This window comes from Sorex araneus, chromosome 5 (assembly GCF_027595985.1).
Source record: "Sorex araneus isolate mSorAra2 chromosome 5, mSorAra2.pri, whole genome shotgun sequence".
NCBI lineage: Eukaryota > Metazoa > Chordata > Mammalia > Eulipotyphla > Soricidae > Sorex > Sorex araneus.
The window spans coordinates 100,171,932-100,190,764 of NC_073306.1; the positions used below are offsets into that span (position 1 = coordinate 100,171,932).

The window sequence follows — 18,833 nt, forward strand, 5'->3', positions numbered from 1 at the left end:
TCCAGTAGAAACTTTCCACAGACAGCTGTGATGCCAGGCTCCCTGAAGAATGCCTTGCCAACCTTGTACAGACAGCCTTCCACGTACATCCTTGCCCCAGACCCAGGGCTGTCTCCTCAAGGTCTAGCATCCCAGGGATGCCAGCCTTGGGGCTATGTCACAGCTTAAGACGGCACTTGGACTAGTACGGAAGACACATCTGTCATGCCATAAACAGACATTTCAGATTCACCTTTAGGTTCAGCCTTTTTGAACTCACCAGACTGAGATAACTCCTGAAAGAGGAAATGAGGACTAAATGAGGTAAGATGTGAAAAATCAATCGGATTAAAGATTTCTGTATCATCATTAATAATCAGCACAGTGGAAAACCTAATCATTTCTAGGCTAGAACAAAAGGACGGAATTAAATCGACATCATTCTCTAAGGATCGGAATTACTTCTCTCTGAACCTGAAAGCTGATTATCTGTTTACTGAAAACTGAGAAAGTAGATTATTTACAGTTCTCTTAAACTTGGACCCAGTGACTTCAGGCTCCTTTAAGCAGGGGCTCTACCTCTCGAGGATACGAACTAGACAATAAATGTGGAGGTACGGATGCTCACATTTCTGGGAAGAAGACCCTAGGTACCATTGCAACTTTCCACCACAAGGACTCACCTTGGTTGAAGCCGCGCTGCTTCTTGGCCTCCAAAGGTGTGGCTTTGTGGATTTTGCTGTGCGGGCATTCCTGCTCGGCCCCGGCACTCTGGCTGGCTGGGCAGAGCATGCTCCGTCTCCTGTAAAAATGAAAAAGCAAAGTAGAGGAGTCGACAGCTGCCCTCATTTGTGCTCACTTTTCTACTGAGACTGGGGAGCGGAATGGTGGTGTCAGGGAAAGTGAGCTACGATATGTAACACTTGGCTGTTTGTAGCTGGGGAATGGGACCCAGGAGTGACCTGAAACTGAAGAAATGTCAGATCCTACAAGATAAAACTGACTTAAACCTAAAGTTCAAATGCATGAGATCGCCGTTTCAGAATGAATGAGGGATTTAAAAAATGTGGGGTTTTTTCCACTCTGGAAAAGCCTGTGTTCGCTCTTGAACATACACTACTCTTCATCTTCCCTCACATTTTACCAAGTGAATTTCTTTCAATAAAAACTATTTTGCTTCAGTTTTTAAAAATTTATTACATGGCTGGAGAGAGTTAAAAACAAGGGTCTAGGCACTAGCTTTGCACACAGTTGACCCAGTTTATCCCCAGCACTATGCGTATGTCCAGGAGTGATCCCTAAGCACTGCTGAGTGTGGCTCAAAAAGAAAAAAAAAAACTATTACAGAGTAGTATTCAATGAATATAATTGAAAACATAATTTCTAGACTTTATTCATTTTGAAAATGTTTATATTCACAAACAGAACAATATGACCTGAAATCATAACAAGCTTTGAAATATTGTTTCCTTCAGGAATTTATCCATTATTTTCCACATAATCATACACAATTTCTGTAATAACAAATTTAGGGTAGTCTGAAAGTTAAAGAACACATTACTTTTCTGAAATGCTTGACCTTCCTCCTGTTTTGTGAAATGCTTGCTCTTCCTCCACTAACTACCACCTCTACCTCATCTCTCTCCCTATCTCTCTCTCTCTCTCTCTCTCTCTCTCTCTCTCTCTCTCTCTCTCACACACACACACACACACACACACACACACATTATTGCCATTAACTACCAACAAAGTGGATACATTAGCCAGTCCACGATGCAATCTTCTCAGTAATTTAAAAAAACTCCAAGATGCTAAAATTTCCAGAGAATATCATAAGCACATCCAAGCTAAAATGTATCTGGATTCAACACAATAACATAATACCCAAAATGAAAGCTTTATGTTAATCAGTTGGACTACCAAAGTCTTTGAAATATGCCAAACTCTGGTAATTTTTCTTATTAGGATCGCTTTATATATAATAAATGAAATAACAAAACCAAATCAGTAATAAGTTCTGCAAATGCAAAAATATTGTTATGCAGTTAAAATTTTCAAGTGATAGGGTGGTTTGTGGTCTGATTTGTGCAGTATATTGTGATTGGAATACTGACTAAACCCCTTTCTTAGGAATTAAGTTGAACTTTATACGTATACAAATAGGTCACATATCTCAGAAGTCATTTTTCCAAAATAATGATTTCTAGGACTAGCCATTTAGATATGCAAACTTCTAAAGTAAAATCACATGTCTTCCTATACGAGGAATAGTGGGGGAAAAGAAGGATGAAACAGAAATTTAAAAAAATATAGAGACAGATTAGATCTGTCAAGGTCTGCATTTTTCATTCTATTTAAATTTCTAGCTTCAAGCCTGAAGAGATCCATGTGAAAACATTTCATTAGTAGGCACTAGTTCTCTAGATTTAGTAAATGTTTGTACACCATTCCACAGCTACACAAATAACGACTACACTTCCCCAAACAATGCGTTCCTATGGGCTAGCCTTGATTTCTAGTTCTAGGTTTGTGACCTTAGGAAAATACATTATCTGGACCTCTATTTTCTTGTTGGTGATATGGAGACAGTATTCCAAGCTTTAAGTAACACACCTTTAGTACCTGCCATCTGGAAACACACAATGAAGGAGAATATTTCTCTTATAACTATGAAACAATTGTTAAGCCCTTAGCAATTTAACCTAAATAAATTCAACAAAGCCAAAACCTATTTTTCAAATGGAATACTTGTTTCTGGCATTATTTTAAACATATTTGAAGCCTCAATATTTATAGTCCTAGAACAAAAATCTATTCTTCGAGTCTCTAAAAAAATGATTAAGTCATAAATTTCCATGTTATTAAAGCCACCCTTTCAGAAAAAGAGTTTTTTCCTCTTTCCTTATATTTTAATTTTTCAAGGAAAGTATTTGATCTAATTCTTTGAACTCACAGGATTGAGAAGGACTTGGGGTTACATACTATTGGATTTCCAAGGATTTTACAATTCATATGGAAATAATAAGAGGTCTCTGGAGAAGGTGCTACTTTAGTCTGTTCAAGTAAGAGACCATGGAGCATTACAGAAGAATTCTCTCTGACATTAAATTAAAAAGTATTTTGGGATAGCTGACATAACCCTGATTCTTTAGAGAAAAAAAGTGGCATCCTCATCTATGCTTCTTCACCTCTAAAAATGTGAAATTTTAGACTGGTATGGAGAGTTAGAATTAGTAAGAAGTTACATATAATTCATCCTGAATAACAGCAGACTCTGATATAAAATATATTCACAATTACAGTGGCAGATACTGACCTTTTCATTAACAATTAGCTCATGCTCCAAAATGCTGATCTCCAAAACCCCTACAGACCAGAACCAAGTTCAACCTCACTCAGAAAATGCTAGATATAGTCTTTATTCCAAAAGTGATTTGATCTTTGAAATTATTTTGTAAGGAATATATTTTCAGTTTAGTTTCCTTCCTTTTATAATGTCAGGAAATGATTCCATATACACCAATAAACCCAATAAATCCCAAAGGTGAAAATCAATGAATCTTCATATGAACCAAATTTAAAGACCACAAATCTTGAAATCGAAGGCTCCACATCATAAATCTGAGACAAAAATCTCCATATTGTATCCTAAGTGAATTCTTTTTCTTTTAATCCTGAAATTTTTGTTTAATTTTTTATTATTTTTTAGGGAGCATTACAAAGCCATTCATGACTGAATTTCAGTCATACAGTATTTCAACACCCATCCCTTCACCAGTGACCTAAGTGAATTCTTAATCAGCATAAACCATGAGAAGTAACAAAAGAGGGGCCTGAGCAATAGTACAGCTTATGGTAGAGTGTTTGCCTTGTGGCTGACCCAAGTTCAATCCCCAGGATCCCATATGATCCCCTGAGCACCATCAGGAGTAATTTCTGAATGCAGAGCCAGGAGTAACCCCTGAGCATTACCAGGTGTGACAAAAAAAAAGAAATAACAAAATATTGTTGCTATTAAATTTGGAGGCAGAATCTCCTGCCCCTGCACCAGGCTGTCTTTACTGGGGCCCGCTTGGAGGAGGACAGGTTGACTTTCCCTCCCTTCCCCAAGCACCAAGCAGAGAAACAGCCAAAAACCTCCATAACCCAGCCACAGCCATGCTCAAGGCCACTCTCCACATGCTTGGACGAGCCTCATGCATGAAGGAACTGGCAGAGGGACCCAGGTATGCAGGACCCTGGCTGAGATCTCCAAGGCTGCTTGGATCCAGACTGGGCCTCCTCCACCCAGATCCCCAGTTTTCCAGTAGCTTGGCAGCCACACCCACAAACTGCCCTTGGTGCCATGTAATCTCATCAATGGCCAAGATCCAGAGACTATAAAACAAAGCTCCTGGAAGAGAGTGAAGCAGAATCTCACACAGCAGAGCCTGGCAAGCTACCTGAGGCGTATTCTATATGCCAAAAGCAGTAACAATAATGGGCTTCATTCCCCTGACCCTGAATGCGACAGAGACGAATGGAGATGTTACTGGCACCTGCTCAAGCAAATTGATGAGCAATGAGATGACAGTGATAGAGTGATGAAATTTGAAATTATTTGATATGCTAAAATAACACTACCTTTCCTCTACTCAGTGACACTACCATTTATTAAAGACACAACCTATTTGATTAAATAACAGGCTTTTTAGAAAATAAGATGCCTTTTTAAATGCACCCTTCAATGTTAAGTTACCGTTGCATATGAAGAGTGAAAGGAAAGATGTGTATAAGCATGAGGAAATTACAGAGCATGACCAGCAGAATACAGCAGTGGGGGTGACATGACACAAACGTAGGTCTAGACAAGTACAAAAAAGAATATCTGATTACCTTTGTCCTTGAAAGTTTTTTGTTGCATATTTGTTTAGAATTAGCTATAACAACCAAGTGCTAAAAGAATTATTCGAAATCATTGAGATTCTTTTACTAAACACATTGAGGCTGGAGCTGTAATTTGTGTAAACTAAACCGCATTCAAGTGTGAACCACTAGTAGCATGCACTAGCATCAACATTAAAGAGAAGTCACCTACTGTTGAGAATTGTCAGAGGGAGAAGAACGAATGCTGGCTTATCTCACTCCTGTGTGGTATATAAAGAAACAAGGCAAGGGGATGGACAGTAGTCAATGAAAATAATTCTCCAAGTGGGTGTGGAGATGGGCTGAAGTATATGGTGAGAAAGTAGTGAACTAAAAATGATATAAAGAAAGTGGTGGAGGGTCTTTGGCAGTTGGAGGTTGTGAAGGTTCAGTAGCTTTACAGCAAAAGCACAAACATTAATATTGTAACAAAGTTATGTTAATACTAAAATATTAAAAATAAAATGAATAGGTAAATGAAATCACTCACTATAAACCAAGGATGATAATAATTCAGCGGGTTATTGTTGGGATCTTACTAGCTCCAGCTGATACTTGCAGAACTTGAAAGAATCTTTCAATCCAACAGCACAGCCATGGTTTTAAGCCCCTTTCAAGCCCCCCAATTTGATAAATACATGACTCAGAAGAAAAGAATTTTCCAACCTAATTTACCTTGTGGTTAATCTGCTTTGGTTTGCTAAGTCAGTATGTTATCCATGGGTCTTAAAGTTATATACATCCTCTTAATCTTTTTCTAAGATGTGGTCAACCTAAACATTAATTTTTTTCATCTTCTCACACTTGTAGCTTCATTTGTGTCCAATCTATTTCAATATATATAATTTTTTAAACTGCTGTGTTAAAGTTTAAATGAAATGTTTTTCTAACTAATAACTCCATTGATAATTATGAAGTCTTGCATTTATGATAGCATATTCTTCTCAAGAGCTCTAATTACTGCATGACTAATACAGCTGATAGCTCCATAGTTTGCAAAATCAGTATATTTAACTTTAATGAAAAACAAGGAAAAGCATTATAAAAAAATATATCCTATATCACTCTACATTTTCTTTTCCCTTAAACTTTCATACAACTGTGAAGTAAATTAAAGTGTTGACTAATTGGGGATTTTAAAGACCACTACCACTGATTAAAAGTACTATGGGAATTGTCGCATTCATTTTATAATTAGTGAGAAACTTAAAAAGAACTTATTCAAATTTCTTTTTAAAAACATGAATCTGATTATTATTTTAAATGCTCTACACTTTAAGAAATAGACAACTTAGAGAACTATTTTTTTCAGACCAATTCTGTAAATAATGTCTGCTTGCCTTATGCTACATCTATGTAGAAATAAAATATATCATGGAAAAAATCAGGTGTAGGTTAAAAGTCCACAAAAATCCATAAATAATATAGCCTTGTATAATATTTCCTAATTTCCTTATATGTTGTACAGAGATATCACCCAGTCAACAGTTGTAAGAATTTTTAGTAGATAATTGGCATTTAAATATTGTCTATTTTGTCCACATTTCAAGCCAAATAACACCTACTAAGTGTCGCATCTCTATGTATCAGGCACTAAAACAAGAGCCCTTTTTTATATTTCCTAGGTAAAACTAGGAGATGAATTAGTCTTCCAGTTTCCCCAGTGAAAATTATCAAGTCAAGAAGCAAAAGATGACTTACCCAGATCACAAAGACTCGTTTATGCAGGAGATGTTGATTTAGTAACATCTAAAGTCCTTTACACAAGGGAAAACAAATCATGAAATGAGGAAGTAAAGGGCCTCAGAGGCTGAGGAGGGCTCCTGCTGAGAGGGCTGGAGCAAGAGCAGGCAGGGAGGCAACTAGAAAACAGAATGAAGGGTTGGGAGTGCTGGCAGTTTCTCCTTTCTCAGTTAAGGTAAACTAGCTAAAGCTGGGTTGGAGGGCTGGGATTGGCCGCTTTAGGATTCCTTGACAGGTGTTTCCCATAAGTGGGAGCTAACTTAGATTGAATTTGGAACAGCCACTGGAATGTTCTCCACTTTGTGGGTCCCAGTATAGGAATTCACTTTATCACTTTCAAGCTGAGAAGTAGCCAATGCAAATCAGCATGAACAGTCACATTTAACAAAATGTAACAGATGGGGTGGGTGGCTTTCAAGTGTAAAATTAATAGAACATACAGGGAGTGTAAAGAGTCATAAGGCATTTGGGTTCTCAGTGTTGCTGCCTTATTGTTTTCCCTTCCTCTTTAACAGGCTGTGGATACAGGGACTCTGAAGAGAGAGAGATTTGTTAGTGAGGGAAATGAAGAGCTTCCTTTAATGAGCGTGCAAGATCCAGCTGGAAGCAGGTGGCAGTGAACTGACGGACATGCAGGAAGGCTAGATTACCTGTCTTAGCAGTGTGACTGCCCAAAATCTAAGTCCCTGGCCCCAGTTTTCACACTTTGCTCCTGCCCTCTTGAGGAGTTAGGCACTATGTACGCTCAGATCGAGGTTAACTGCAATTGCTGGGTGTCACTGAATCATAGAGGAGTCCAAACAGGACGATGCTGTCGGGAAAGCAACAGGAACAAGATTCAAGGTGTGACCTAATAGGAGTGGTATCTCAAACTGCCAATTCCAGGTCTGACACTGACCTTTAACTCAGCTGGTCTCTCCAGGCCTGTAAAGCTTCTGACTTTATTTTAACTCCTAGGACTCAGGAGGAAGCTATCCTCTCAGCTTTATAAACTGCCTGGCTTTCTGAAAATATTCATTCATTATTCAACTACACATTTCTTTTAAAGAACAATGTTCTGAATTCCATACTTTTCCTAGTTCTTGCGCACCAACAGATTAGCAATGACAATGCTGGGGGTCAGAGGGGTTGTGGATGGCACAAACCACAAATTACACACAGGCAGTTAAAGTACTAGTATGATAGACTGTACACTAGGTAAAAAGTGAGATGTTCTGGGGAAAATAGGAAAATCATACCAAGCCTGTCTCATGGGAGAATGCATTCCTGAAGTAATGTACAGGGTGACAACAGGAAGAGATGGGGACATAAATGTACTGATGCGAACCTGTGTTACTAAAAGCATGGCATGTTCGAAGACTCAGGGTGACTGACATTTGAGGTTACAGTCAGCATAGGTTAAGGGTGGTGATTGAGGGGCTGGAGCAATAGTACAGCAGGGAAGGTGTTTGCCTTGCACACGGCCAACCCGGGTTCGATTTCCAGCATCCCCGAGCACTTCCAGGAGTAATTCCCAAGTGCAAAGCCAGGAGTAACCCCTGTGCATAACCGAGTGTGACCCAAAAAGAAAAAAAAAGGAAGGGTGATTAATGAATCAAGTAAGATCAAGCAAGGCACAGACTGAGACCAAATGCTATAAACCTCAAAAATCCTATAAACCTCAAAAATCTTGAAGAACTCAGGTTTTCTTATAAGGCAACGGCAAGTCACTTAATACAAGTGACTTGTATAACAAGACATATTTAGGCTTGCAACAGCAAATAATATCAGCTGGGGCCTGTTATTAGTAGGGGAAGAAGAGTGGGGGGCAAAGGCCAATGAGAACACTCTAAGTAAGGTGCTTATGACTTGACATACAGAGATTCTAGAAAGAAGGTAGACTGGCTTAAAAGATATTAAAGATCTAGTGAGTCACAGGATGTAGGTGAATGAGAATAAGGGCCCAAAGATGGTGCCAGGTCTCTGGCCTGCAGAATGAAATGACTGCTATTAGTGCTCCTTGAGATGGAGATAGGAAGGGAAATTATGCTCCAAGAGAGTTTGGTGTTAGAGTTCTAGACGTATCAGAGTACTCAAGGATAAAGAGCTGGAATCCCAGAGACTCCTCAAAACTAAGGACTCCTCAGGGCCAAGAACAAGAATAAAGTTGATTAAAACTACAAGTGGTGTAGCACCTTTCAGTGTACATGGAGAATGCAAAGAAATCCTGGAAGAAAAACATCAATATTAAATATAGGATTAATATTAGATTAATGAAATTTTGTTAAGTAAAACTCAAGCTGGGAGGGGGAAAAGTATTTAGTAAGAGCCGTAGGGAGAGAAGAAAGGAAAAGGCAATTTGTGTATATTATTGTAAACTTTTTCAAACATGGGACACATGAATTTATAAACTACATCAATGTTCTAGTTTTAAAAATAAGTATTACTTTTATGGTTTAAAATGAAAATACTGAAGGACCAGAGTAATAGTACAGCAGGTAGGGCACTTACCTTGCATGCAGCTAACCCAGGTTTGATCCCTGGCACCCCATAGAGGTGTCTGAGCACCACCAAATGATCTCTAAGTACAATCCAGGAATGATCCCTAACCCTAGAGCCAGAAAAAAGCCCTGAGCACAGCTGGGTGGCCCCTAAAACAAAAAAATAAAACCCCTTGGGGCTGGAGTGATAGCATAGTGGGTAGGGCGTTTGCTTTGCACGTGGCCGACCCAGGTTCGATTCCCAGCATCCCATATGGTCCCCTGAGCACCAGGAGTAATTCCTGAGTGCATGAGATAGGAGTAACCCCTATGCATCACTGGGTGCGACCCAGAAAGTAAAAAAATTTAAAAAACCCCATAAAATTAAATTAAAATATCTAAGAGAATAGCAAGGGGAAAAGAGAGTTCTGTGATCATGAAGGAGGGACTCGAGTAAGTACAATAGGCAGTGCACTTTCCTTTCACATGCTCAACCCAGGCTCAATCGCTGGCATCCCATATGGTCCCTGGAGCACTTCCAGGAGTAATTCCTGACTGCAAACCCAGAACAAACCACTGAGCAGCTCCAGGTATGGCCAAAAACCAAAACAAAACAACCTCCCCCCACCAAAATAAGAGAATAAAGAAGGAGTGATGAGAAGAAAATGCAGAGAAAGAAGCTTATTGCTCAATCTTAATTAGGGAAATGCTAAAAGATTTTAACCACATGCAGAAAGATATTGTAAGACAATAAAAGAAATGTTGGATATTAGTAAATGTGCATCCAGTAATATAATTTCTGTGTCAAGATATAATGTTCTTTAAAATAGGTATCTATTTTTTATAGTTTACTCATGATATATTTTAATAAAGTCAAAATTTTCATCAGCAAGAAATAAAACATGACCAAATGGGACAACTAAAGCAGTGAGTCAGCATCTATAAATAGAGCAGCACAACTTACACCTTCCTACCAGAATCTGGTCATACCCACAGTGCACTGGCATAAGAGAAAGGCAAAATGATACTTCTGCCAAGTTCACACTCCCTTCTCAGAAACTGGGACTTGCAAGACTATTACAGAAGCTATGGATTTATTTAAACTGTTTGGGGAAAGATGATTATAATTTTAAGAATCATAATTGATAGCTTATGTGATTTTATGAAATACAAAGTGATTAAAACAAAATATTTAAAAATTTAAAATATCTTTTTTTTTTAATTTATTTATTTTTAATTAGAGAATCACCGTGAGGGTACAGTTACAGATTTATACACTTTTGTGCTTATACTTCCCTCATACAAAGTTCGGGAACCCATCCCTTCACCAGTGCCCATTCTCCACCACCCGTAAACCCAGCGTCCCTCCCACCCTCCCCAATCCCATCTCCCCCCCACCCCACCCTGCCACTGTGGCAGGGCATTCCCTTCTGTTCTCTCTCTCTAATTAGCTGTTGTGGTTTGCAATAAAGGTGTTGAGTGGCCGCTGTGCTCAGTCTCTAGCCCTCATTCAGCCCGCAACTCCCTTCCCCCACATGGCCTTCGACTACAATGTAGTTGGTGATCGCTTCTCTGAGTTGACCTTTCCCCGGAACGTGAGGCCAGCCTTGAAGCCATGGAGTCAACCTCCTGGTACTTATTTCTACAGTTCTTGGGTGTTAGTCTCCCACTCTGTTATTCTATATACCATAGATGAGTGCAATCTATCTATGTCTGTCTCTCTCTTTCTGACTCATTTCACTCAGCATGAAACTTTTCATGCCCATCCACTTGACTACAAAATTCTTGACCTCCTTTTTTCTAACAGCTGCATAGTATTCCATTGTATAGATGTACCAAAGTTTCCTCAACCAGTCATCCGTTCTGGGGCATTCGGGTTTTTTCCAGATTCTGGCTATTGTAAACAGTGCTGCGATGAACATACATGTGCAGATGTTGTTTCGATTGTACTTTTTTGCCTCTCTGGGATATATTCCCAGCAGTGGTATTGCTGGGTCAAATGGGAATTCAAAAAATTTAAAATATCTTAAAATCATAAATATATATAAAATCAGATCCATTTGAGCTGAAATTCAATCTCCCTTAAATAATTATTACTTACTAAAATCATTACCGAAGCAGCAAAAACAATAACACCTTCTATTCATCTTTTCTCTGAGAAAATAAATAGCCTCTTTATATGGGAAGTCTACCATGTTAGTCTGTGAAATTTTAAGGTATTGCCATTATTCTTTGCTTTCAAATATCCATCAACATTTTATATCAAAAGCACCCTGCTTGGGGCTGAATAGATAGTATATCCAGTAAGGTGCTCACACAGCCAACCCTGGTTTGCTTCCTGACACCACATATGGTTCCTGATCACCACCTGCAGTAAACCTTGAGCACCACTGGGTATGGCCCAAACAGCCTTCATGCCCCCAGGCCCCCAAAGTCCACATGTTTATTCATGTTTATTTTACTTAGGTTAGAATCAAATTATTATTCTGCTCCCAAAACAGGAGAAAAACAAAAAATATACCTCAAACTTCTTCACTAACATCGAACATAGTAATTAGGAATCTTTAAATTTAGAGAATGCTCCACACTCAGTGAACAGGTAGGCAAAGAGGAAATTCCAGTTCTACTTAGTAATAATAAATTCTGTGATTCATTTATGACTTCTTACTATACTATTTGTTGAATACTATCAACAGTGCTATGGCAGATTCAGATGTAGGATTGACTTATCAAGCAAAAACAGAGCATCACTCTGGAAAGCAACAACTGCAAAAAGAATGAAAAAAAAGGAAAAAAAAGTATAGTCCTTTTCTCAGTTTGTAAAGATTTGCCCCATTTTTTAACTTCTATGAGAATAATAACAGATAATGAAATTGTTGAGATCAAAACAACATACCTCTGCATCTGACCTTCCTCCACAGCCACCCTTTACTCTCTTACTCTCTCTTGTTGCAGTTTTCTCACTTCAGGGTTTCTCGTCTTAGGCCATTATATTTTTATCCTCTCTTGGTCTGTTCAGGTTGCTACAATGGAAGTGTCATAAACTGACTGAAACAACAGAAATGTCTTCCATTCCTGGAGACTGGGAATGGAAGACCCAGATACCAGTCAATTCAGTTTCTGGGGAGTTACTCTTTCTTGTTTTGCAGATGGATGCCTTCATGCTGTATCCCAACTTGGCAAAAAGAAATAATGTTCTCTAGTCTCTTCTTATAAGGACACTAATCCATCTTGTGAAAGTTCCATGTCCAAATATTATCACAGTGGGGATTAGGTTTTAACATATGAATGGGGGCTGGGCGGGAGGTGGAATACAAACATGTATTTCATACACTATCGGATGGTGGTCCATCTCACTTCCTCCCAAAAATGTGAGGCTGTATCAGCAGCCCTGTTTCTCTCCTTCTGGATTTCCCTCTAGTTCTCTCTGGTGCTTAATCCTGTACAGTCTTGTTTTGCAGTATATATAGAATTTATACTTGGCTTTTGTCCTGCAAGTTAAAATGTAAGCATTGCAAGGAGAATATGTGTGTCTTGCATTTATTTCACTCTCTCAAGTGTTTCAGCACTTTACAAAATATTTGATTCCTTCCTCAGTCGCATCATGTCTACTGAGCATTGGAGCCTTTTATTCTGAAGGACAGTTGTTTTTCAATCTGGAAAACCTAACTACAAGTACAATCACACACATCAATTTCTAGAAGACAAACACTCTAAAATTTGATATGAACTTAAGAGAAATATCAGTTGAATATCTGGGAAGTAGGACCCACAAAGCATTTACATTGAAACACCAGGTTCTCACTACTTGCTCGCTCATTTTTATAACTGGAATGAGGCTAAAAGAGTTTGGCCTGGGGAAAGACCTTGAACAGCTGCTGTACTTAATGCCTACGAAATTGCCAAATACTAAGAGAAGCTTGCATTTGTGGAATGCAAACTTTTCAAACTGTTTTCCCATCTACTAGCATAACTTATTGAGTATGTCTCTTAAATGAGGGTATCTAAGTACTAGGAAAGAATCAGTTTCAAATGCTTCTCCAATCTATATTATTTCTATGTCAAATCATTTTTCATAGATGACGGTCATGTAAAATTCAAGCCAGACTTTTTCTTAAGAACTTTGAACAAATTAAAGCTTTCAACATTGAACTGCCTCCAGTTCTGAACAAAACACAGGATTAGACAGGGAGTTTTAGAGCTTCTGACACTGGGCTTTAATCATAGTCCTATATTTACAAGGTACACATGTCTTTCCATTAGTGAAAGCATTCATTGAGAGGTTGAAAGAAGGTTTAAAAATTCTCACAGGATGTGCAAAAGTTGACAGAATGAAGGATTACATCATTCCAATTGTCTCCTTTGAAGACTTTATAAAAGCATTGAATTTCCCCTATCTTTAAAAAGTATGATTTGCTATGGTTTATTTGTTTATCTCTTTGTTTTGTTCAAGAGAAGTTGTAGAAGACAATGGAAGGAGAAGAGAAAATAACGTGTCATTTTTTGACAAATGCCTAAGTGTATTTTAATTTCACAGAAACTTGTTTTTAAAAGCATTTTTAATATGGATGTAAAATAAAATGTTAGGAAAATGAAATACTATATATTATCTCAAAAATAACATCAGTAAAAAGTAAATCCTGTCATGAAAATTATTATAATTATTTTACAATTATAAAGAGACTAGACATTGAGAATAGTGGTTTCCTGTAAATGGCTGATATTCATTTGCTTATGGGTTTTCATCCATTTCAACAGATGTTAAATGATTCCAATCTTGATGCTAAGATCCTTTCAATAATATTCTATATGTTAGACTTAGGGTGATTTTTCACACAATGGTAAAACATATTAGCTGCCTCTTCAAAGATCTCTGTCTATATAGGATATTAGCACAAACCAGGACTTACTATCTGGACCTACTATTCTTTCCTTACCAATGGCTTAAATTGCCTCTCTAAATTTCCGATTAACAGCAATTAGGATCATTTATCTCTAAGTCCTCTTATCAAACACTTCAACCACAAGTAAAGTTTTGCTTCAAAGGGGGTCTCTAATTTAAAGGTATTCTTCAGGGCATGAAGAATAGTATAGTGGGTAGTTCAATTCCCAGCATACCCTATGGTTTCCCAAGCAGTGCCAGGAGTAACCCCAGAGCACTGCTGGGTGTGGCCCCCAAATGTAAAAAAATTAAGTTAAATTAAATTAAATTAAAGATCAGGTAGCTGGGAAACATATAAAAGGATGGTGCTAGAACATTGTATGACTGAAACCCAATCATAAACAACTTTGTAACTTGTATCTCATAGTGATTCAATCTTATTATTAATAATAATAAAGGAACGAGTGACAATTGTGGAGTGAATTGAATATCACAAGTTAAAATTGTCCAGTAGAAAAAAAAATGTGGACTTCAGAAAAGTCCAAGAAAAATCTGGCAGATCCAAGCATCGGATACAGCACCAAGAATGCTGAGCAAGGGGCTGGAGCAATAGCACAGCGGTTAGGGCATTTGCCTTGCATGCAGCCAACCCAGGTTCAATTCCCAGCATCCCACATGGTCCCCTGAGCACTGCCAGGGGTGATTCCTGAGTGCATAGCCAGGAGTGACCCCTGTGTATCGCCAGGTGTGACCCAGAAAGAAAAACTAAATAAATAAACAAAAGAGCCAGCATTTAAAAAAATAAAATAATGCTGAACAATATTTTAAGTTGGAAAACACTCCGTGAAATAAGAAAAGAACTCAACACCCAGAATATCTGAATTCAAAAGCACTTGGAGTTTGACAGATCAAGTATCTCATCCAAAATCTGTAACCCTCTGCTTCAAACCGTTTTCCATAGAATATCATTTCAGCATATAGAAAATCTGGAGAGAAACAGTGTCAAGTGAATGATGGTGAGAATAACTGAAAAAAGCTATAAGAGGTACAAAGCAGATCACATCACTTACAAATGCTCTACCCGCTGTGCTAAGGGGAAAAAATTATTTTGCTTCTCAAATTTGCCTTCAAGATAGGTTATAAGGGGAACCCCAATTTCATCCATATCAAACTATTGGGAAGATGTGAATTTAGGACTAATGAAAAGTGGCCAGTTGTGCAGCACAGATTGCCTACATTACACTTTTGCAACTGTACCGCCAACACACAGTACAATGGCACCACCACAACCACAGCACAAAGCCAAGGTCTCATCTTCCTGGGAACCCACTCCCATCTCAGTTTGGGCCAATGCCCTAGCAGAAAGAGAAGGGGAAGAAACAAATAAATGTAGTTATAATTTTTATGATGGGAAAAAATTCTGCTTTTTTTTTTTTCATTTTGGGAACCTTGCCAGGAATAGGAATAGAGTTCAGATATCAGACAGCCAACATAGAATCACAAATATCCCTGTAGGGAGATTTCAAAAACGGTCCTTCTTGTGGTAAAATTTCAGTCTCTTTTGTGGTAAGAATTAAGAAATTTATAGGAAATGATATATAGGAAAATTCCTTGGCCTGAAATTCAAAGACCCCATTCAAGTTGTTCCAGTCCAGTTTCTACCTTTCCACCCTGTGCATATGCAAACTCCGAGGATGAGGAATCAGAATGCAACTGTTAGGGCTGGAGCAATAGCACCTCGGGTAGAACCCTGGGAACCGGGATTCAATTCCCAGCATCCCATAGATCCCCCAAGCACCACAAGGGGTAATTCCTGAGTGCGTGAGCCAGGTGTAACCTCTGTGCATTGCCAGGTGTTACCCAAAAAGCAAAAAACAAACAAAAAAAGAATGCAGCTCTTGACTAACATTATTGCCTCACATCTTCACTCATGCTATTTTCCCTCAGATTAAAAATCTTCTTCCTCTTGCAATTTTTCTTGACTTAAATAACTTCCACTTCACTACTTAGACCAAAATTCATGCCTTCTGTGAATCTTCCTTTGTCAACACTTAGCAGACCACATTATTGAAGGAAGAGGTCCACACTCATTTGAACAAAAAGCTGAAATTTGAGGCAAAGGAAAGAAAGAGAGAGACCCACTTTAAGATCCCTGAGATAAAAGCAGGGAAAGTGGATCTCACACAAGGTTTCAAGATTCTTTGAGTTCTAAAAGGAGACTGCAAAGTTATCTGGAACTGGGATATTTAAGCAGGAGCTGACCATTAACTGTGAAGCTGGAGTGAGAATAGTGTTGATTGGTCTGTGGGATCATGCTCACTCAGGTCACACTGTCGATAACTACTGGGTCTACAATTGTGTCTATTGGTGGTGGGTGTGTGGCTGGTTTCACTGATTAGTTTACAGAAGTACATTAAAATCCTGGTACTGATTAATGTGAACAAGTTTAAAACAGCTGTGGATATGTACTGGTAACCGTAACAACAGAACAATCAATCTGTTTCTGAAAGAAATGTTTTATTCTCTCGATTATTGACAATACTTTGGGACAAGAACCATTCGGAGTTAACATTCTAACATACACCACTGGACATTAAAGAAAGCATTTGACTCACTTTGACACTATATCCACTGTTACAGAAACAAGGGAAGGGCCTTGTATAGCTCTTTTAATTCAAAACCTGATCACTGAATTCTGTGTCTTGCTTACCAAACATAGCCAAAGTTGACAGATTACCAATACCTTTTACAAAGTGACGATAATATCCATGGCATTAAGAAATTCAGGCCTTAAGATAAGCTTATTCTTCCAGTTTCTAACTACTTTAAAACTAATGCTCCATCTCTGATACAAGTCTAAAAAAAAATTGCTCATAAGCCTCTCCCAACTATCACAAAGTGATATAAACCCCAGGATCCTTAAAAACAAAACAACACAAAAGAACAATTTCCCCCACCCAAACTTTACAAAATCAATAGCTTATTACCTTATCACTATTTTTTTGTATATACTCAGACAGTACTATCCCAGTTACCACTCCTAAAAATTGTCCTCCCAGGCCACCTAACAAGTCATATGAAATATACCAAATCATATTTAAGCTACAAACCCAAAGAAGGTCTTGCATCATGACAAATGTGCTATCATGTGTTATTATTTACTTTGTATCATCCCTAATTCATGCAATCTCTATGCAATTTATTCTTTGTTAAAAATTATATTATTTACACAAATAAGAGGTATAATCAATTCTTCCTTTCCTGATTCCAGCCAGGTCTTTCCTCTAAGGCTTAAGACACACTAAAATTCTGCACAAAAGGCCATCGATTAAGCACAATGGTAGAACATACAACTAGCATGTGTAATATCCTGGATTTGACCACTAGTACCACAAAGACAAAAAACGAAAATTGCCGAAAGTAGATAACGGGCCAAACATAATGACCTCTCAGTGTATGTGTTGCAAGCCATAATGCCCAAAAGTAGAGAGAGAGTCTGGGGAATATTGTCTGCCTTAGAGGCAAGGGGAGGGTGGAAAAGGGGGGCTATAACCGGGATATTGGTGGTGGGGAATGTGCACTGGTGGAGGGATGGGTGTTTGATCATTGTGTGATTGTAACCCAAACATGAAAGCTTGTAACTATCTCACGGTGATTCAATAAAATTTAAAAAAAATTGTATTTCATGTGTGTGTTGAGGAAACTACATATATTAATCCACCATTAAATTTATTTTTTTAATTTATTTTATTGAATCACCATGTGGAAAGTTACAAAGTTCTCAGGCTTATGTCTCAGTTATACAATGCTCAAACACTCGTCCCTTCACCAGTGCCCATATTCCATCACCAATAAAAAAAAAAACTGTATACATCCCACCCCTCACCCCCAAAGACTCCCCCCTTCGTAACTAATAAATTTCACTTCCTTTTCTCTTTACCTTGATTACATTCCATATTTCAACACAAAACTCACTATTGTTGTTGGAGTTTCAACACAGACTCACTATTTTTGTTGGGATTTACCCCCCAAGAATACAGCCCTATTGACAAGGAAATATTTGATAATTAGTTTTCCACTGATGAGAATGAAGAGATAAAAAGCTGCGCAGCCACGGTAGCAGCCGTGCCATTTACAATTTCTGTATTTTAGTAATTAAGTCCAGGGAGATTTAAGTTGGAAAATGAATTATTTCCCTTCCTGGAGCAGCATGGAGCAAAAGCTTAGTTCACAGTCTGGATACATGGTTGCAAGCACTCGCTGGAACCCCAAGTCATATAGCTGGCTCTGACTCCTGCTCGTTCCGCAACCACGGGGCTGTGCAAAGGCATGGCCACCCGGGTCGAATCTCAGCCGGAGCCCAAGCTCCGGCCCTGGCCCGAGACTCAATCCACCATTAAATTTAATAAAATTTAAGCAATTTTGTTCTAACCACAAGAGCAAGTAATAATAATCTCAATTGTTACACAAGTATTATTAAAATCATTTTATTAGTCATTCATTTGTGTGGCCTTCAGACAGTTACTTATTTGGACCTCAAGTTTATCATTACTGAAACAAAACAATAGTACCAGTACCTTGCAGGGTGGTTGTGAGCATTAGATGAATTATATTATATTATATTATATTTATTATATTAAACACTCAAAACAAGACTCTGCACCATGGTGATTATAGTTAATAACATGGTACAAAACATGTGAAACTTCTGAGGGTAGATAAGTCTTTTTTTAAATTTTTTTATTATTTTTAAAAATTTTATTGAATCACTGTGAGATAGTTACAAGCTTTCATGTTTGAGTTACAATCTCACAATGATCAAACAACCATCCCTCCACCAGTGCACACTCACCACCACCAATATC

The 18,833-nt window shown here is 38.2% G+C and overlaps 1 protein-coding gene across 4 annotated transcripts in view; it reads right to left on the reverse strand.

Moving 5' to 3' along the window:
* FAM13C (family with sequence similarity 13 member C) overlaps positions 1-18,833 on the reverse strand; it is a 150,779-nt gene that overhangs the window by 90,982 nt on the left and 40,964 nt on the right. For all 4 annotated transcript variants that reach the window (XM_055138449.1, XM_055138448.1, XM_004616526.3 and 1 more), the window contains one exon: positions 663-781. In XM_055138449.1, coding sequence (XP_054994424.1) covers positions 663-781 — 119 coding nt within the window. The remainder of the gene's footprint in view (positions 1-662; positions 782-18,833) is intronic.